The sequence below is a fragment of the Panicum virgatum genome, chromosome 9K (genome assembly GCF_016808335.1).
Source record: "Panicum virgatum strain AP13 chromosome 9K, P.virgatum_v5, whole genome shotgun sequence".
NCBI lineage: Eukaryota > Viridiplantae > Streptophyta > Magnoliopsida > Poales > Poaceae > Panicum > Panicum virgatum.
In genome coordinates this window covers 58,073,075-58,094,083 of record NC_053144.1, presented here as the reverse complement: position 1 = coordinate 58,094,083, position 21,009 = coordinate 58,073,075, and the positions used below count along the sequence as shown (strand labels likewise).

The 21,009-nt window shown below is 45.3% G+C and overlaps 3 protein-coding genes across 6 annotated transcripts; 2 read left to right on the top strand and 1 right to left on the bottom strand.

Moving 5' to 3' along the window:
• The first annotated feature begins 116 nt into the window (after positions 1-116).
• Positions 117-4,018, top strand: LOC120652712 (transcription factor bHLH140-like). The gene is made up of 6 exons (XM_039930605.1): positions 117-305; positions 423-571; positions 1,079-2,043; positions 2,280-2,979; positions 3,078-3,248; positions 3,556-4,018. The coding sequence occupies exons 1-6, from the start codon at positions 248-250 to the stop codon at positions 3,865-3,867; spliced, it is 2,355 nt and encodes a 784-aa protein (XP_039786539.1). The 5' UTR covers positions 117-247; the 3' UTR covers positions 3,868-4,018.
• A 1,070-nt stretch (positions 4,019-5,088) lies between these two features.
• Positions 5,089-8,282, bottom strand: LOC120652711 (pyruvate decarboxylase 2-like). Of its 2 annotated transcripts, XM_039930604.1 has the most exons (7): positions 7,570-8,282; positions 7,302-7,465; positions 6,296-6,946; positions 6,097-6,214; positions 5,785-5,973; positions 5,437-5,568; positions 5,089-5,348 (listed from the first exon to the last, which is right to left on the bottom strand). In XM_039930604.1, the coding sequence occupies exons 1-7, from the start codon at positions 8,104-8,106 to the stop codon at positions 5,310-5,312; spliced, it is 1,830 nt and encodes a 609-aa protein (XP_039786538.1). In that variant the 5' UTR covers positions 8,107-8,282; the 3' UTR covers positions 5,089-5,309. The 2 variants fall into 2 exon arrangements, with proteins under 2 accessions (XP_039786538.1, XP_039786537.1); XM_039930603.1 differs by having other exon boundaries at positions 5,089-5,568; positions 7,570-8,106.
• A 9,316-nt stretch (positions 8,283-17,598) lies between these two features.
• On the top strand, positions 17,599-20,771 carry LOC120652708 (protein CHUP1, chloroplastic-like). Of its 3 annotated transcripts, none has more exons than XM_039930601.1 (5): positions 17,599-18,416; positions 19,603-19,919; positions 20,034-20,145; positions 20,287-20,418; positions 20,507-20,771. In XM_039930601.1, exons 1-5 carry the CDS (start codon positions 17,799-17,801, stop codon positions 20,579-20,581), a joined length of 1,254 nt encoding a protein of 417 aa, XP_039786535.1. In that variant the 5' UTR covers positions 17,599-17,798; the 3' UTR covers positions 20,582-20,771. The 3 variants fall into 3 exon arrangements, 2 of the variants coding, with proteins under 2 accessions (XP_039786535.1, XP_039786534.1); XM_039930600.1 differs by having other exon boundaries at positions 17,631-18,416; positions 20,233-20,418; positions 20,507-20,739; XR_005666641.1 differs by having other exon boundaries at positions 17,720-18,416; positions 20,240-20,418; positions 20,507-20,724.
• Positions 20,772-21,009: the final 238 nt, after the last annotated feature.

The window sequence follows — 21,009 nt, the reverse complement described above, 5'->3', positions numbered from 1 at the left end:
TTGGTAATCTTTTTGATTTTTGCTTAACTGCTCATCTTTTTTTGTTTTTTTCCAATTAATCTGATCTGATTATTAGAATTAGACTTTTGTGCGTAACCGACGCACCAGATTCGACCATCGTGAGGCACGGACGGCTAGAACCCACCGGTTCCCGCGGCACTTCCTCGCCTCTCCGCGCTCCCCCCTTGTTCCATCGCCATAGCCGCGGCGCACACAAAGCAGCAAAAGGATTCCTCCATTTTGCCAGATGAATCCCGACGGGGGCGGCTCCAGTTCCTCCCCGCCGCCTCCGTCCGCAAGCCGAGGTGCGCCCGAAACCATGGGTTTTCCGATTTTTTCCCCCGTTTTGTTCCTCTGATTGGACCGCCCCCGCCGTCGCTGCTAAAACCCTAGCGCGTCCTGCCTCGGACCGTTCGCTGCAGGCGCGGGCGCGGAGGCAAAGGAGGAGGAGCGCGGCGGCAAGCAGGTGGTGGTGGTGCTGGTGGGCCCGCCGGGAAGCGGCAAGTCCACGTTCGCCGATGCCGTCGTTGCCGGCTCCAACGCCGGCCGCCGGTGGGTTCGCATCTGCCAGGTGGGCCCCACGCCGCTCTTGGCCTCAATGCGTGCGAGTTTGCTGCACGGTGCTGGAGTAGTTTTTATTTATCTCTTTCGGCTGCGAGGTTTCAACTTTCAAGGCAATGTGCTACTAATTGCATAGTTGATTGCTTAATAACTGCCAAAAGTTAAAATATGGACGAAATTTCGTCCTCAGGAAGCCATCTGTAGCTCCTGATGTAATTATCTGAGATCAATAAAGCTTCCTTTATGTAAAAAAAACCTGTAGCTCCTGACACCTGAAAACTGCATTATTTGCTTCACTTTTCACTCTGTCAATACTGTAATAACAATTTGTCATGTTACCATAAGGATAACATCACGTAGGGAAGCAGATAATATCAAACACTAGAGTCTTCCAAGCTACCGGGCTGCATTTTCTATATGGACATTCTCTTGTGCCGTTCACAATAGTTATTCTTAAACCACAAGACAATTCTGCACAGATTGACAGAACTCCCTTTGGGTGTTAACTGTTGTTCAGGATACAATTGGAAATGGTAAAGCTGGGACAAAAATACAGTGCTTGAAGGCTACATCTGATGCTTTGAAGGAGGGCAAGAGCGTTCTCATTGACCGCTGCAACTTGGAACGAGAGCAGCGTGCAGACTTTGTGAAGCTGGGCAGCACATTGCATGTGGATGTGCATGCTGTAGCCCTGGATTTACCTGCTAAGGTCTGTATCTCGCGTGCAGTGAGCCGTAAGGGCCATGAAGGAAATCTGCAGGGTGGAAAGGCCGCCCTTGTTGTGAACCGGATGCTGCAAAAGAAGGAGACACCCTTGCTGACAGAAGGTTTCAGTAGGATCATGTCCTGTAATGATGATGGTGACATTAAAAAGGCAGTTGATTTGTATAATGCTTTAGGGCCTTCAGATAGTCTTCCATCAGGAATTTTTTGTCAGAAGAGCAAAGGACCCGTGCAAGTTGGTATAATGAAGTTTCTAAAGAAGGGTGATACTTCCACTGTTGAGAAATCCAGTGGACCCAAGATTACATTGAGTGAAACCAAGCCAGAGCAGCAAAAACCTTTGCCAAAACATGAAAAGGTTGAAGAAGGTATGTCCTGCCCAATGGAAATTGAGAAGGGGTTGAATGACAAGAACGAAAATGAAGAGCATGCTAAAGAATGTGATTCTGGTGATGTTGATTCCTGCACTCTGGCATTTCCATCTATTTCTACTGCTGACTTCCAGTTTGATCTTGACAGAGCATCTGACATTATAGTAGACACAGCTGCTGATTTCTTGCAGAAATTTGATAATATAACTTATATAAGACTAGTTCTTGTAGACCTTAGCGAGAAATCAAGAATATTATCATTGGTCAAAGAGAAGGCTTCTAAAAAGAGCATTGACTGCAGCAGGTTTTTCACATTCGTGGGAGATATCACTCAGTTGCACACGAAAGGAGGTCTTCGGTGCAGCGTGATTGCTAATGCTGCTAACTGGTAATAATTTTGGTCACATAACACTCGGTGCTCCTATGTATTTACTTAAATGCACATTTTCTCATCTAGAAGAGTATGTCTAGATATATCCTTCTGTTGAATTATGCTATCCTATTTTTGGTTAAACTTATCTGTCCCATTTGCTCTTCAGAAGTTTTTTTTATAACAACTGTTGAAGAAGTTAGGGCCCTTCTTGATATGAACAAGATGGTAATATCTGTGCCCTTTTCATGCAGGAGGTTAAAGCCTGGAGGTGGAGGGGTTAATGCGGCAATATTCAGTGCTGCTGGAGAATCTTTACATCATGCAACCAAAAAATGTGCTGATGCACTGAGGCCAGGAACCTCTGTTGTTGTTCCACTTCCATCAATTTCTCCTCTGCATCAACGAGAAGGTGTGACCCATGTCATCCATGTGCTTGGGCCAAATATGAACCCAATGCGACCAGATTATCTGAAGAATGACTATATCAAAGGGTCTAAGATTCTTCATGAAGCATACAATTCGCTTTTTGAGAATTTTGCATCCATTGTCCGGGGCCACATGGGAAAGCAGAACGAAAAGTTGGGGCCAGAAATGTCAGCATCCGGTGGGACATCACCCAATGACACAAAAATGAAGCGCGAGGACAGCCATGGATCTGAAAGGATGAAAAAACATAAGTTGCTTCCACCCATCATGACTGTGAAGCAACAGCATGAGTGTACAAAGGCTAACATGCCAAATTACCATGATAAATCCATCACTTCATCTGCTGCTCCAAACCAAGCTAGGGAAGGAGACACAAAAAAGAGTGGTGTGGTCGCCAGTAAGACTTGGGGATCGTGGGCCCAGGCCCTTTATGAACTTGCCATGCACCCAGAGAAATACAAGAACACAGATTCTATCATGGAGACATCTGACGAATTTATCGTTCTGAAAGATCTCTATCCAAAGGTTTATTATCAATTTTTCTACTTATATTTTTTATTTTGTGTTTCTTTGTTATACTTGGTGATCGGTTGACGTCTTAGCATAGCTCTTTATATATGCAGGCTAAAAGGCATGTTTTGGTGATATCTAGGACAGATGGTCTTGACTCCCTAGCAGATGTCAAAAAAGAACACTTGCCTTTGCTGAGGAGGATGCATTCAGCTGGGGTGAAGTGGGCACAGAAGTTCCTCGAGGAAGATGCATCTTTGGTGTTCAGGCTTGGATACCACTCGGTATGATCCTAAAACTTTTCTTGAAATGAAAGGCAGAGGGTGTTTTGTCTGAGCAACCACCTCATCTTTGATGATCTGGTCCATCATGGGACCATCCCAAAATTTTGGTGTGATGTCCCGATTCCTCAATTTCTATAAACATTTTCATGCGAGTGATGGTTTCTTGATGAATTAACCTCTTCGACTTTTCAAACGAAACACATGAGTGATGCTTGGAGTTAGATTTGGATCATTGGATGGATTATTCCCGTCATCCTTCAAACCAAACACAAAACTGAGCAGGCCTAGATGTCTTGTTCTTTTACAGGTTCCATCTATGCGGCAACTGCATCTTCACATTATTAGTCAGGATTTTGACTCCACGAGCTTGAAAAACAAGAAGCACTGGAACTCCTTCACCACACCGTTTTTTCGTGATTCTGTTGATGTCATTGAGGAGATTGAGCAGCATGGATCAGCAACTGCCAGCAGTGATGAAAAGATACTGGCAATGGAACTTCGGTGCCACAGGTGCAGGAGCGCCCATCCAAACATCCCAAAGCTGAAATCCCACATCGCGAACTGTAAATCTTCCTTCCCTTCACATCTTCTGCAGAAAAACAGGTTGACATCATCATAGACGATGCATACGGCTTTGCGAGCACATTTTGTATCTCGTGCTTGGACAAGGATTGGATTGAATCGACCTTTCATTTTTCTTTTTATGCCAACTTCGCAGAATCCTATCTTCTCTGAACTGCGGTTTTGGAAAACTGCTACTCGTTCTAACATGTCGGCCGTCTGGTTGTGACGTGAGAATGCACTTCATCGTGAAGCATCCTTCAGTTTTCACGACTTGCAATTTGGATTGGATCTCCTTAGCTTTACATACAGAAAGGGTTAATCATCCGGTTCCATACATACAAAACTACAATTTAAGTATTCCATCCATCCAGCAAAACAACAAGCGCACAACCTAGCGGCAGATGGTCTATAGGAAGTAACCCATCGCTTTGCTGTCTCCACCAAACCCACCATAGGCCTTACATAATTGAGATCAAGCATATGATTAGCAGTGCCACATTGCCCAGCAAAAGCAACAGAGCACATCGACAGCACAAACAGATGGTGAGATAGCTTCAGGGATCACAAGAAAGTAGTCCGCCTATGTACAGACGCACGCATGATGGCAACTTGCCGAGAAACTTTACCCCCGAAAGGCCGAAAGTAATAGATTATGCTTTCAAAAAAAAAAGGTAATACGGAGTAGATTGTCAATCATCGGCACCGGGCCGCGCACCTCTCTGATGATGCGCCCCACACTTTTAAAAATCTGACGTGCTGCATCTGTGCAAGATTCAGTGCACCTCGGTTCATGCGTGCGGATCTAGATCCCTTCTATATTCCTCGACCGGCCAACGCTGGACAAGGGACACGTAATTACTCATTCCGTTCTAAATTATAAGTCATTTTAAGAATCTCGGAGAGTCAAAATTTATTAAATTTCATCAAATTTATATAATAAGATAATAATATTTATGATATCAATTAAGTATTATTAGATTCTTTATTAGCTATGTTTTTATAGTGCACTTATTTAATGTCATAAATTTTTATATTTCTTTCTATAATTTTGATCGAACTTTGAGATGATTTGATTTTTCAAAATTCTTAGAATAACTTATAATTTGGAACAGAGTACCACGTAGCTCCATCTCTCCCTGCGGCCTGGCGACAATTACAAACGAGTACAGCGTACCACACGATTCAATACCCGGTCGGCTAATCTTCACCCGATTACTGAAATCACACGGGTTACGTGGTAGCACAAAATAGAGCGTCACATGACACAACACAAAACTAGTCCCGAAGCCTGAAATTTCTCATTATTCTCTACGGCATTCACGCACGAGAAACAGGGGAATTGTCACAAATAGATACAGGACCATCAAGAACAATGAGAACCAGGCACTAAACGAGGAGAACATAACAGAAAGGGCAAAGCGTTCACGTTATTCGATCGAGCCCCATAGTTCTACCACCACTACCGAGTCTTTGAGGCTTGGAGCTTGCAAGACTGCTCTACTGAGGATTCGGTGGACGGGAGTTGGCAGCAGAGACCCTGGAGCCCCACTCCAGCAGCTCTTTGCTTGGAGCTTGCAAGACTGCTCTACTGAGGATTCGGTGGACGGGAGTTGGCAGCAGAGACCCTGGAGCCCCACTCCAGCAGCTCTTTGCTGGTATCATCCTTGTGCGCGATCACCTCGATGAAGCACAGGCAGTCCTTCTTCTCCCCCAGCGCCGTCTCGATCGCGGCTGTCAGCTCCTCCTCGCACTTTACCTGCACAAGTTTCCATTGCATCCATTAGCAACAGTTCTTCAGCTGTAACAGCATCTGCTAGTTCAGGTAGTTCTTTTTTTTTTGAACATTAGTTCAGGTAGTTCTGGTACAGCTGTAACAGCATCTGCTAGGTCAGGTAGTTCTGGTACAGCTGTAACAGCATCTGCTAGGTCAGGTAGTTCTGGTACGGGTTAAGACTATTGGCAGATTCTTTACCTTGGAGGTCCAGCACTTGCCCTCTCCATTGTGAATGGCATCCACAAGGCCCGTGTAGTTCCAGTTCTTGATGACGTTGTATGGCCCGTCGTGGATTTCCACCTCAATGGTGTACCCACCATTGTTGATCAGGAAAATTATGCTGTTCTGCTGGCACCGCAGCATAGTTGACACATCCTGTGCTGTAACCTGCAAGGTTGCCCCAGGAGACACAATCACATTAGAATAGAGCCATCGTCCATCAAATTGAAGCAGAGAGATATTTAATCAGGCAATGAAAGAGAGAGATATAATCAGGCAATGAAAATTCACCTGGAAGCTTCCGTCACCAATGCAGGCAATCACACGCTTGGTGTTCGCCCCCTGAGCATAGCCAAGCAATGCACCAACTGACCATCCGATTGAACCATACTGCATCTGGAATTCATACCTGCAGCATGCAAAGAATCATCATCAGAACAAGGCAAAGAACAAGACAGATAGTAGAACAGTATGACATCACAATGCTCACCCACAGCCCTCGGGCAGCTTCAGCTTCTGGCAGTTGAACCAGGAGTCACCAGTCTCAGCGATCACCGCGCTGTCACCTGTAATCATCTTCTGGATGTGCTTGAAAAGCACATTGACACGCAACGGCTCATTCGGCTCACTTTCCAGCGGCTGTCCCTCGGGCACAAAGATCCTCTTGTAGTTCTCATAGGCAGTGGTGTTCTTCTTAACCCTCTTAGCCAATTCAGACAAGAAATCCTTCATCATGACATATCCGAATGCTGGCCCATTCCCGACTATCACACGTTCAGGCTGGATGATGATGGCCTTATCCTTCTTGAGGAGGAAAGAGTAGCCAACAGAGCTGTAGTCATTGAAAATGGGGCCGGCAAAGAGGTAGGCATCAGCCGACTCAACAATCTCAGCACAGAAGGCAGTGCTAACGGCACCCCAGTAGGTGCCGATGAAATGGGGGTGCGTCTCTGGCACAAGACCCTTGGCCGATGGCATCACTGCATAAGCATAGCCGCTGGCATCTACCAGATCCACAAATGCCTTTCCTGCCTTTGCCACACGCAGTTTGGGGCCACCAACAAGCACCGGCTTCACGGCCTTGTTCAAGAACTCAACGGTTGCCTCAATCGCAGCCTCGAGCCCCATCTTGTTGCTCATTCTGCAGTATTACAGACACAGTTAATAACGGGATTTCAGATAGCATCTTGTTGCACAAACTTGCAGTGCCATATTACAGAGTACAGACTCAATTCATCTGATGACTAGACAAGAAATCGTCATCACGTCAGATGATTGTTCATCTAGTCCGAGATTTCATCAGATAGACGTAAATTGCAGATTGCTACCATTTCGATTAGGCACTTCCCCAATAACAGAAACTTCAGTTCATACGTGACAGCCCTGGGATTAATATAGAACATTGCAGGTTCTGAAAGTTTTGGGGGAATAAGTTTCATGATCTAAGCAAAGCAGCCTATGAATCATAGAATCTGGGGATTATGGACAAGTAGTACCTGGGGGGGAGGAAGAACGGCACGGGATCGCGGCTAAAGGTAGGGTGAGGTAGCCCGGGGAGGTTGCAGCTAATGCTGAGATACACCGGCTTGCTCTCCCTCAGCGCCGTGGCGATGGCCGTGTCGATCTGCTCGTGCGCGTCGTCCAGATTGGTCACCACCGCCTGAATCCACGAACAAGCAAACAAACCATTAAGCAACCAGATGAAACAGACACTCTAAACCCACCTAAAATCCCAAGGAACACGACGGACACGCGCGGACGCACCTGGTGGCAGGTGACGGTCTGGAAGCAGCGGAGCTCCTGCGAGAAATCCGGGAGGCCGATGGTGTGGTGGAGGATGCGGTTGGTCCCGTAGTCGTTGGAGTTGGGCCCGCCGGCGATGCAGATGACGGGCAGGTTCTCGCTGTAGGCGCCCGCGATGGCGTTGAGCACGCTGAGCCCCCCGACGGTGAAGGTGACGGCGCAGGCCCCGACGCCCCGCGCGCGGGCGTACCCGTCGGCGGCGTACCCGGCGTTGAGCTCGTTGCAGCAGCCGACGAGGCGCAGCCCGGGCTCGGCGATCAGGTGGTCAAGCAGCGTGAGGTTGAAGTCCCCGGGGACGGCGAAGACGTCGCCGACGCCGACCTGCACGAGGCGGCGAGCGAGGTGGCGCCCCAGCGACGCCTCCCCGGCCGTCAGCGCCGCCGCGGGCTGCGCCGGCGTGGACGCCATCGGGCACCCTGGCGCCGACGCCGGGCAGCCCACCGTGACGTTCGCCGCCGCCAGCGCCGGCCCGTCCAAGGATCCGATGTGGGTGTCCATGGATCCGATCAAGCACCAATGGTTGGGGGGAGGATCAGGAGGGTGGGGGGCGGCCGGCCGAGTGGAGTTGCAGTTGCAGCGGAGCAGGGGAGTGGAGGGCGAGATTATAATACGATTTCCTGGGGGTTATCTGAGGTTTTCCGCTTTGACGTGTATTGGGGTCTGGTTCGGTGGGTTGCCGGAGGAGGCACCACCTGTCCTTTTATACTATACTACCCGTGGTGGCGCGGCGGGGGTGTCCGCGGGATTCTCGTGTGGTCACGGGGGGTTTCGCATAAAACCTGTGTCATCATTTGGGGGAAGGGGAGAAACCAGGGGCCGCGCGGCCGGCGTGGGGCAAAGGGCGGCGAGGGCGCCGGGCGTGGCAGCCCCACGCGTCAGCGTCACGGAGAGCGGGCGTAAACGGGGAATGTGCGGTGGCGCCGTGGCGGTGGTTTTGGTTTGGAGCAGTGCTGAGCCGTGCTAGGCTTTGCTTGCGCGGTTGACACATGGTCTCATCAGTCATCACGGTCTCTGAAATCTCTTTTTTGAAATAAATCACGGTCTCTGAAATCTCTCCCTCTGATCCCCAAGGCCTTTTCCCCTCCCCGGGGCCCGTCCCTACCCGAAAACGGCCGTCCCATCAGCGATGGAGCCGCGCCGAAGGACGACGTCTGTTTTCACCGATGTGATGTGAACTCTGCGCGATGAGCCGTGCCGAGGACTGTGCCCCTACGCGCTGGCCGGCCTAGCGCGTTTGGAGACGACAAGTTGGAACGCAGCCACGAACGAACCCGCTGCAGAGAAAGCAGCGACAGCGGTTGCGAAACCACGCCGCGGTGTGTGCCAGCCTCCCGCAGGTTTTCTCGGTTGGAATCGTCTGGATCTGGACCGGCAGGAGCGTCGCGTGCCGCACGCAAAATCGTGCTCTCCGAGAGGAAAAAGGATCCCAGCTAGCTAGCAGTCCGCAAGAAACGACAGACAGCTGATATGGCGCCGTCACGACCCGGCCCGGGCCACATGTGCGTTGGAAGTTCAAAGCTCCCGTTTACTTTGCGAGTGATCGATTACAAAGCAAAAACTCCTAGAAGCAAATACTCCGACCCCATTGGAGCGAAAGAAATGAAAAGTCCAGACTAATTACTGTTCCGCATGCCGTTAGAGATCGCTGCGTGGTCCATCCGTAGAATATACTGAGATCCGCCCGGAGAATATGCTGACATCCTCCAGCCGGGGGTGCTCTGTTTCCGTGTTTCGTCATGTACGAGCTGAGCATTGGCTTTACACGGTAGGACTAATCATGGATCAACTGGACCAAAAGGACCATCTGACACCACGGAAGAATACCTGCTGCTGCATTTGTTCAGAGCGAAACCGTAGACGAGTAGTGTTTCCCAACGCACGAGCAGGGTTCAGCAACCGGTCAAAATTCAAAATTTAAATTTAAATTCAAAAAATAAAAAAATCCTAAAAAATTTCTAAAAATACTTCAAGTTGTGATGAATCTAATGGTATCAAATTTTCTCAAAAATTCATTCATTTAGTATAGTTTGCGGGGATTTAAAGTTAAATCAAAAAAGAAAAAGAAAAAAATGGGCCGGCCCATTAAGGCCCACCAGTCAAACCGGCCGGTAAACCGGTTGCATGGGAGCTTTTGAATTTGTATTTGAATTCAAACCGGTCAAACCGACCGGTAAACCGGTAAAACCGGCCGGTAAACCGGTTGCACGGGAGCTTTTGAATTTATTTAAATTTGAATTTGAATTCAACCGGTTACCGGTCCAACCGGTCCGGTAAACCGGAACCGGTGGCCGGCGATTTGAGTTAACTCGGGGAAAAAAACCCTGTGCACGAGTCGCCAGCATCCCCACCCCATGCACTCGAGTTGGCTGGACTGCTGGCCCCTTGCGGCCAACTCGTCTACGTTGCCCTCTGGACCGGCAGCTCGCGCGCATGATCGCATCGGTGTGTGACGTAGAACGACGAGCGAGTCAACGCGAAAGGTCAAACCCAGGGGGCTAGCAGGCGGCGATCGCCGGACGCAAACCGCAGGCTGTTGGTACTTGGTACGGCCTCACTACGCTGCACGTTGTTACCACGCTAGTTTCGAAGTTTCGACCGACCAGCCCACCAGGGAGACCATAGATTGGGCAGGTCGATCTAGATCGGTGGCGGCCGAGCTTTTTTTGAACAATTGTGGCGGCCGGGCTAGCTCTGGGGATGCAAGAGACCGCGACACAGTGACCGAGTGGCGTCAGGCCGGCAGCTGCGCAGTTCAGTTTTCGTGAGTGCCACTGAGGCACTGACGCGGAATCGTAGGCCAGAGTATTTTAGGACTTTTTGGGCGGAGTTCATCATGCTTCGGAGATTCAGAACCCCCGGGGTTCACTCCGCATAGTCCATCCCTGCGGCCAAATGTTAGGAGACACGTGAGACTGTCAGTTAAATCATCACACAAGATTCAATAATTATTTTTTTATTTTAAAACAATATTTTTTGTTGCTGTAACAATTGTTATTATTCGTGCAACAAATAAAATTGTTCCGGAACAAAAAAAAATGATCTAGAAAATTTTTGATTGGATTACATATGTGGGACTGTTTGTTGGGTTGATTTAGGTCCAAAACTTATGTTGTATATCTATTGTTTTCTAGTGACAACTTTAGATAAATGTATCAATTTGTAAAGAAAATAAATTATGTATAGACAATATCATATAGTATATATGTTAACAACTTATATAGAGACGATATGGTAACTTATATAGATACTTCATAGAGGTAAACAACATGGAGGACAAAAATATTTTTTATAAAAATTTACCTACATAATTTATTATCAGTTTCACATATAAGTTGCTACACACTTAGCACATAGCTACTGGAGATTTAATGTAAGCTGCCAATGTGTAAAAAATATTTCAAAACATATGAATCATAGATCTAGTTTTGTACACTCTGTTCGGTTGGTTGTAGCTGGTGGCTAGTGCTGATTTTCTATGAGAGAAAATTATTACTGGTTGGCTGGTGCTGATTTGGTGTGTGAGAAAAAAGCACTATTGTTGGTTGCAGTAGAACAAAGTGGTAGACCTTATTGAAAAAATACAACGATCCAAGTAGATTTGAAATCGAACTAACCATAAGAAAATTATCATATTTTTTTAAGCTCAAACAATGTGAAAATAGATGGATTGCGGCAGCTCAATTTCTTTCTAAGAGGGGAGTGGTAGATTTTTCAAAAAAAAAATCTTTCTTCAGTCGGCGGATGCATACGACAGACGGGCCTTGGGGAGCTGGTGGGGAACGCCAGGCTCAACTGTGGCCCGCCTTAACAATGATGGACCTGGAGCCCTGATACTGACGTTTGAATCCAGCCTAGCATAGAAAAATCTTGCCGGCCTGCCACAGATTGAAAGATTTGGCCCATACGGCCGGCCAGCTTGGAACAAAAACGGCCAGCACGGTGATTCGCGGATTTTTTTATTATTATATTTTTTAAAAACGTTTTTTATAGAAATATATTTTCGGTTTCACATTTTACAGTTTTATACCCCTACCGCCCGGCAGGGACCTACATGTAAATAATTTTTTTTTGCGGAGGCCCCTAACGGGAGCCTTCCGCCCCCCCTGCCGGGCGGTAGGCAGCCCCTTCCCTCGCACCCTCATTTCCTGCCCACGAGATCCAGAGAGGAGAGAGGGAGAGAGGAGGGGTGAGGGAGGCAATTCCACCGGCGAAGCTCTGCCGGATTTTGGATCCGAACCGCAGGTAACCAATATTTCTCAACTTTCTCATTGAACTTTTTTTGTATGTTTAATTCTATAATTAGTATTTTTTATTATTGCAAGCACTTAGGGTTCGGATTAGTGGTTATAATTGAAGCCATACCATGTTTCTAAATATTGGATTAATTAAAATAAAGTTTTTGAATGGCCAGATATGTCGAGCAAGGTGGCGTTTTAAGTTCATTAGTCATTACGGTGACTTTTATAGAATTACTCATGATTCCTATGGAGTAAATCTATCAGCATTTAAAAGAAGACAGTGCAGTCTAGATAAACTCCTAGAGAAGAGTTTTGAGTCCATACGGAAATGTCTTCACAGAAAGTTCAATGTGAATCCAAAGACACATTTGCTTACGGTTCATACCTTGACTTCTTGGGAAACTAATGCGGATTTCTGGGAGTTGATGCCTATAAGTAGTACGGAAGAATTGCAACATTACATGCACGCAGCTCTTGAAAGTGGGTGGCCTCTCGCAATGGTAATTCAGATTCACCTACAAGAATTCGCCGCATGTAGTTGTGCACGACACACCTTCTAATATATTTGTTTGTACGAAACTAAGTATATTGTGTATGTAGTATGCCTACATATCTTGTTTAATTAGTTGGCAGTGCGTATTTCTATAGATTTTGGTTGTAATGAATGAAACCTTCAACGTCCACGCATAGCGTAAAAGAGGTCAACATGGCCGAGGTGGTTAGGAGGTGTTTCTAGTTGTTTCTCTATTTTTGTTATGGACATGTCGTCATGTTATACTTATTTCGTTCTCATGCATCACCTATTTCGTTTTCAGTTGCGTATGTGTATGAATTACTAAGTTATACTTTTCATATTCATCTACTTTATTAACGGTTTTTATTTCTATCCAAAATATTTAAAACCACATCTAATGCCGCACTGCCATACTGACGGTCAAGATTTAACCTGCGGGAGGGGCCTGCCGCCCCTGCCGGGCGGCGGGTAGGCCTACTGCCCCGCCACCGGGCGGCGGGTACCTGTCGCCCGGCTGCCGGACGGCAGCCTCCCCCAGGGGCCAAAATGCGATTAAAATTAAATTTTATTTATATTAAGGTCCCTACCGCCCGGCAGGAGGGCGGCAGGGGGCCGGCCGCCCCGCAGCCGATCGGTAGGGGTATAAATCTGTAAATTATAAAACCGAAAATATATTTCTATAAAAAATGATTTTGAAAAATATAAGAATAAAAAAAACGCACGGTGATTCGGTGAAGGAAAGACGAAAGAGGGAGCTACCCGAAGTCCCGGACGCTTCTGCTGCCGGTTCTGCCGGTCCGAAGCATTCCACGCGTAGACCTGTTTTCTGGAAATCGCACGCCCTCCCGAAGCCATGATGGAAGAACAAGGAAGATGCATCACTCGTCACGTGATGCCACTGGCCGTACGTGAGCCGGAACACCCAGCGCGCTCCGTGGCACGCGGATAGCATTGGGCGCGGCGAGAACCTCAGCCTGGGCGAAACCTCACCCGACGGAGGTCCTGTTTGTTTCCTATTAACTAAAGTTTAGTCCCTATCACATCTAAGAAAATCTTATTATTTAAAAGTATTAAATAAAATCTGTTTATATTTTTTTTTCATAGATGAGTGCTAATTCGCAAATCGAATCTGATGAACATAATTAATCTATGATTTGAAACAGTGATGCTACAGTAACCATTCTCCAATTATAAATTAATATATCTCATTAAATTCGCCTCACAGTTTAGCCCTGGAATTCTACAATTAATTTTGTAATAAGATTTTATTTAATATTTTTAAACATTAAAATTCTCTTTGATATGACAGAACTAAAATTTAGTCCTTAAAACAACACCCCCGGAGCCGATCGATCACGCCAGTGTCGGTGGCCGATGGCCGCGGCGGCTGCCGCGGCGTCGAGGAGGACGCAGAGTCGCTGTCTTTCCCACGTCGGCCGTGCGTGTGCACGACGCCCCGTGGACGGCGGCCGGTCCCGCTCGGCGAGCGCGACGGACGGCGGCACATCACATTGCCTCCTCTTTCCCTGTCGTTTTCAGGACCAGAGAGCAGGCAGCGGCGGGGAGGCCACCAAACTCGCCTCGCTTCCATTAAGAACAGACCCGGCAACACCAAACCCCAGTTAGACCTGCGCGTCCTGGCGCAACACACGCCGACGGCTCCTGCACTCCCGCCCCCCTCTCGATTCTCAAGTCACGGTCTCGTTTGGCCATCCGGACCAGGACATCTTCGCACCGACTGGCATAGGCCTCTCCATCTTTCATTCAGACACTGCAGGTGGGCCTGAACGCACCGTACCAGTTTGATCTAGGTCTGAGACCAGACCAGGGCTCAAGCTTCCAGATTCTAGGCCGTGTTTGGATGAATGGATGAAAACTTTTGCACAAAAAGACGAATGCATGCATGAAGTACTAAACGAAGTTTATTTGCAAAACCTTTTTAGGAATAGGTGTAACTTTTCGAGATGAATCTAATGAGCCAAGTTTCATCATTATTAGCTACAGTGATGCTACAGTAACCGCGCTCAATCATCCTCTAATCATGCGGTCAAAGACCTCGTTAGCTAGAGCAACTGCTACAGTACCACAGTTGTGGAAGTAATTTTGTAATTAGACTTTATTTAATACCCCTAATTAGTAGTCAAAGTATCGTTTCTCTCTCATCAAAATTTTTCCACACTCCAACCAAACATGTACCGTGCGAATGTCGGCAAGGCAACGTAACACGGTCGTCGATAACTCTGATGGCATCGGCATGTGGAATTGCTGGAGCGGAAAAGGCTGAGGCCTCTGGATGAGAACAGTAACGTGGAATCGAAGAACGGCGAGTTAGGTGCAGGACTGGGGAGGAATAGGCATTGCTTGGGTCCAGCGGACCAGCAATGTACCTGGCCACGGGGTTTCTTAACATTCAACGCTGGTGTCTGTTGGTGAAGCAAGTGGTTCCAACAGACTATTTTTAGCTCACTCCTACGGTCCTACGATAGTACTCAGCAGCCTGTGCAAAACATTGTAAACAGCTTGGTACTAGTTCCGGGGTGAAACGCCGGAACTGTCGCTATTTGTGATCTGAACCGTGTGATGGGATCACTCCAAACGGAGCCGGAGGCCCGGGGTGATCTTCCCATTCAACAAGGGCGTCAGCTCGAGCGACGAAATCGGCTCCATTTTGTGTACGACCGACAACGATAGGGCCATTCCAAAACGTGGGACCAAGCGCCGCCCAAAAGATCCACACCACAAAATGGCTGACGCCGACGCGCACGTCGCCCGGTCTTTTCTACACGGGTAGCCCGCCGTCCAGGGTGCAGCGCGGCAGCACCGATGGCTGGAGGCCTGGAGTGAAGTGAAACCCACTTTTCACTGACGCAATGATGTTCCTGTGAAACGTTTGTTCAAGGCCCTGTATCCGATCCCGTAAAACCTGAAAAAAAAAAACATCATATCGAATATTTCGACACATGCATGAAGTACTAAATGAAGTCTATTTACAAATTTTTTTTATGGATGAGCTGTAAATCGCGAGACGAATCTAATGAGCTTACTTAATTCATGATTTGCAACAGTGATGCTACAGTAACCATCCGCTAATTATTGATTACTCATAGATTAATTAGCATCATTTGATTCGTCTCGCGATTTACAACCTATTTGTGCAAAAAAATTTATAAATAGACTTCATTTAGTACTTTAAATTAGTAAAATTCCTTTGCAAACAATTTTTGCAACGGAACTAAACAGATTGTAACGGATGTTTGGCGGCTTGAGGGCCGCCGAATCAGCTCCTTTTATTGCGAATGTTCTCCATCCGTGCCTGCAAAGCACCACAAGGGAACGGGCATCTACCTCCTCTAGTGCTCCTCAGGTCCTAGCTCCTAGGTTCAATTTCCCGTGGAGCGAATTTTAGACTGAGTTTTACAAAAATTCCTCTCGCTGGCGCAGCCAATATTCGTTAGGTTTCTCGGCTTCCTTATTGAAAAGTACTGGGATCGTCGTACCCCCGGTCGAGTTATTTTTATTAACTGAAACAACAACTAAGATGCTTAGCACAAATTCATGAAAGCGCTGTGCATCTTATCATCAATATGTTTGGAACTTCAATGTACATTGGACCGAAAATGATTGCAATATGCAATGATCACTCCCTGGTACAGCTTCTCTGTCTGCAAGTAGGCGGCGTTGTTCCTCGCATTTATGTGTGACACTGCCGATTAATCTTTAAGCACAGTGGCGGATGCATTCAGGAGGTCCATATACAGATCATGATGAAGCATCTTTCATGGTTCATGCAGCATATATCAAATATCCGGCAGTTTGGCCAATCAATTCTGAAGGGAAAAAAACATGGAGGAGACGCGTAGAGCTTGGTAAATGCTTACAAAATCGCTTCTTCTGGGTGGCATGTATTGATACTCCGTATAAACATTTTAAATCTGCAACCTGAGACAATGAAATCAATGGACTCCTTCAACATGTCAGCGATTCCCCACGCATCAGGGAACTTTGGCCTTGTTTAGTTCCCTTCAAAATTCCAAAATTTTACAGGATTCTCCATCACATCGAATCTTTAATGCATGCATGAAGTATTAAATGTAGCTAAACAAAATAACTAATTATATAGTTTGTCTATAATTTACGAGACGAATTTTCTGAGCCTAGTTAATCCATGACGGGACAATAATTACGAAATACAAACGAAGTGCTCCAGTGAATTTCATCCAAAACTTTATGCATCTAAGCAAGGTCGAACCTGCGCACAATGTGCTACAGTGAATTTCATCCAAAACTTTATGCATCTAAACAAGGCCGAATCTGCGCACAATGTGATAGAGCGAAACTTCTTGCTGTCAGCTCTGTTTACGCTGTACTTGTTTCCATGGTGCCACCTGTGGCAACAGTTCAGAACCTTAATACGTAAGGACACCAATCCATGTTGCCATTTCCCCCCATAACCCCATTGAAAGTGACATGGGCATATACTTACCTTTGTTCTGGAGTTCTGGTACCAAATGAAAAAACCTATTTGAATCATCATTTTTTCTTTCTCAAAGCAATGGATTTTCAGAAATCAGGAGGATTTCTTCTGCAAGGCTTTCTGTACCTGCAATAACAACTACAGTTCAAAAATTATAAACATTACTTGATTACTTCTGCAATGTGCGGTGCGCAACGAACAACATGAAGGAATGGATCATTTTCATGTGTCTTAGAAGGTAAACACATTCAGAATTTATTTCCCTTTTTATTCTCTGTTTTGGTCAGCTTTCCCTTTATTTCTTTTTCTTCCTACGATTTAAAACTTTTACTTGCCTACCACGCTCTGGCTGGTAAAGGAGCTCCATCGAACTCCTTTTACACAACTTGAGACAAAAGAAAGCTTACAATCAAGCTTTGCAGTCAGAATTAGCTATCCATTGGAATCAAGAAAGCATTATTATTTCCGAGAAAGAATCGAGACTAAAAAACAAAGAAAAATCAAGAAAGGAGATACCAAACGCTAGAAAACAAAGAAAACTAAGAAAGGAGATACCAGAGTAGTTTTCAAATGAACTCAAATTAAACTTGAATCCAGGAATCAAACAGGATTGGTTCAATTCAAATGATCAAACTGGCACTGAGGAAATGTGAGATAATAATGCAAGTAATGACTGCATTTTAATTTAGTGAAGTTCCACAGACAAGTCAGCTACCCCATAGCAATCACTTTAAGGACAAGTAATTATCCCAGCAACAGCTCCCACCAAACTCAAATGCTCCACCCATTCTTGCTTGCACATTTGTAAGTTTCTCTAGACCAGGCTCAAACAAAGATACAACACCTCACTTATAAAACATCACCTTTAATGCTACCACTAGATGAGTGAGGTGGTAGGAGACATAAATAGTGAGAGGATCCAATACCACCATACTGTAACCTCATCTTCTCTGATGAGAAAGAGATGATGAGGGAGGGCGATGCATGCGTTGCACTTCTGAGAAGCAAGCTCCATGGCCTGATCGAGAGAAATCGTGCTCTGGAAGAGGAGAACAAACAGCTGAGACACCAAGTGAGCCGATTAAAAGGTCAGGTCTCATCTCTCGAAGGGCAGTATACTGATAAGAGGATGCTATGGAAAAAGCTGGAGAATTCTGCAACCAGCATCAGCTATTCCAAGGAAAAGCAGTTTGTCCAGAGCAACGATGATGCAAAGGAAGCCGTAGATCTCAATAGCTCATTGTATCACACCAGGCAGCAATTCTCAAGCGCAACGCTAATGAGATCAAGGCCACCAAGGGTTCCAAATCCACCACCCAGTCCGACATGCATCCAGTCAAATACAAATAAGAAGAAGGAAGGATGCATGGCCCCTCCTCCACCACCACCTCCACCACCTTCCAAATTGCAGAGAAGCACAAAGGCGATACAAAGGGTGCCAGAGTTAGTTGAGTTGTACAGATCGTTCGTGCGGCGTGAAGGCAAAAATGATGCAAAGTCTGGATCTGTGGCAATTCCAGCAGCAACTAACAGCAGAGAGATGATTGGGGAGATTGAGAACAAATCAGCTTATGTTTTAGCTGTAAGTACATATATATATATATATATATATATATATATATATATATATATATATATATATATATATATATATATATATATATATATATTCTCTCATTTCGAGCATATCGATGTATGACATAGTCTTTTGCTTATCTTCTGATTCCCTTTTGTCCTTTTAGTATTTTTAAAATAAAAGTTTGCAAGAATTGATTTGGACAGTGTTTCTTTAAGGGCATTAGCTATCAGTTCTTTATTGGATTAGAGATATCAGAAAGGAACTCACAACCCACAAATCAATTTCTGAATATCTCAAGGCACTTCTGTTTCTTGCAAATCGTGTTCCTTCATTGTTCCAAGCCTGCTTATCAGAATATTTCATATGTTCCCTTTCCATCGACGTGTTACTTTGAGAGCAGCCAACATTTTGTTTGAATCAGTATGAGGTATCACCATGGATAGAGACTCGGGTACAACCATTTCAGCTGTTGATTCAGAGACAGACTACTGATACCCCTATCGTGGCCTATCTTGGTACCTGACAGATAGTTTCAGAGAGTTTTTAAGTTAAACCTTCACTAGACAAACCATTTATAAATATATCTATGTACATCATGTCTATTTTGGGATAGTTTCAGAGAGTTTTTAAGTTAAACCTTCACTAGACAAACCATTTATAAATATATCTATGTACATCATGTCTATTTTGTTTAAAAAGTAATTCTAATAACATTCCGAAAGATACAAAACTTTGCAATTTTTGAGTTGTTACGCTATAGTTGACGACAATTCACAATTTTTTAGTTGTACCACTACTGGTAAAATTTGAATGGTGGACAATGCGTTGTACAAATGGGTGTGGAACTTAAGTCATGCTTTAGTACTTTTCCTATGGCACTAAGTAATAGAAACAATTTGAAATGCATGTAACAGAAACATTTTGAAATGCGTGCAGTCAAACCTTTCAGACTTTGCTATGGTATCTTAATGATTATTTGGGTTATGATATGATATGTGCATGTTTGTGTAGGAAAATATTTTCATAATACTTAGTTTTACTGGGTAAATATGTTAGAATATAAAGCAATGGTCCAAGCTGTTTTTTGGGTATCATGTCAATGGTCAAAGCTGTTTTTTTTGTGTCAGTGATTTCCCCTATCACACTGTTTCGGAACTAAGCCACCCTTTTATAATTTCCATTCCAACAGATTAAATCAGATGTAGAAAATCAGGGCAACTTTGTGAACTTTCTCGCGAGTGAAGTTCAGAATGCAGCATACAGAGAGATAGCTGATGTTGAAGAGTTTGTGAAGTGGCTTGATGGGGAGTTGTCATACCTTGTGGATGAAAGAGCAGTGCTCAAACACTTTCCTAACTGGCCCGAGAAGAAAGCAGATGCCATGAGAGAAGCAGCATTCACTTATCGAGACCTGAAGAACCTAGAATCAGAAGCATCATCCTTCCATGATGACAGAAGAGTGGCTACACCCATGGCGCTCAAGCGCATGCAAGCTCTGCAGGATAAGTGAGTAGATGAGTGGAATGTATTTAACAGATTAGAAATTGTAGCATCCCTATACTTGCATGATACTAAATCAAGTAATCAGCATTCACCTAATTGTGATTTTCCTTGTTGTAGAATGGAACAAGGTATTCATAACACTGAACGAATAAGGGACAGTGCAAGTGGAAGATACAAGGATCTGAAGATCCCGTGGGAATGGATGCTCGACTCCGGAATCATAAACCAAGTACGTATTCCTAAACTCCCAACATTGTTCACAGTATGTTTTGTCACAACTCACAGCAAAGAGACGCTTAGTTACACAAAGTCTTAGAGTCCAGCTAATAGACATACGACACATGGTGCATGCCCATCCTACATTGAACAGCTTAAGATGGCTTCCTTGAAGCTTGCAAAAGAGTACATGAACCGCATTGTGAACACACTGAAGTCGGATCCATTTGCAAATGATGAGGAGCTCCTTCTGCAAGGTGTCCGCTTTGCCTTCCGCATACATCAGGTAACTTATTTCCAACTACAAAGTACTTTGCAATGGCATTTTCAAAAAAAATAACTAATTAACTGATTGCACCAAAACAAATTGGCAGCTTGCTGGTGGATTCGACGAAGGATGCCGTAAAGCATTCCAAGAACTAAAGGCTTATGCAAGCAAGTCAGAGTGATCTGAGTTCATGTGCGTTCAATAAAAATTGAGATGATGAGATCACACATAGATTATTAAGTTTTGCCGACCTGGCTCCAAGTGGAGTCCACCGTATCTTGAGGATAATGCTGCATTTTATAAAGCTTAATTTATTAGGCATCAGTTTTCTGGGTCCAAGTTGAAGCTCTGAAAATTCTAAGCTCATCTTACATATGAGTTCGAACTAAATTTCTACCAACATTGGCAACATAGTAGTTGCTATTATATATGAACCGTACAAAACAATTAGTCGACTAACATACGATCGAGCACAGAATCATCCAAGACAGATTTGCGCAAGATAATACCAAGCAGGCATCAGAAACGAATAATCGCTGCCTTAAATCTGCACTCATCACATGAATGAGGGCAAGATACCCTCCCATCAAGCAATCGGCCCCCACAAGT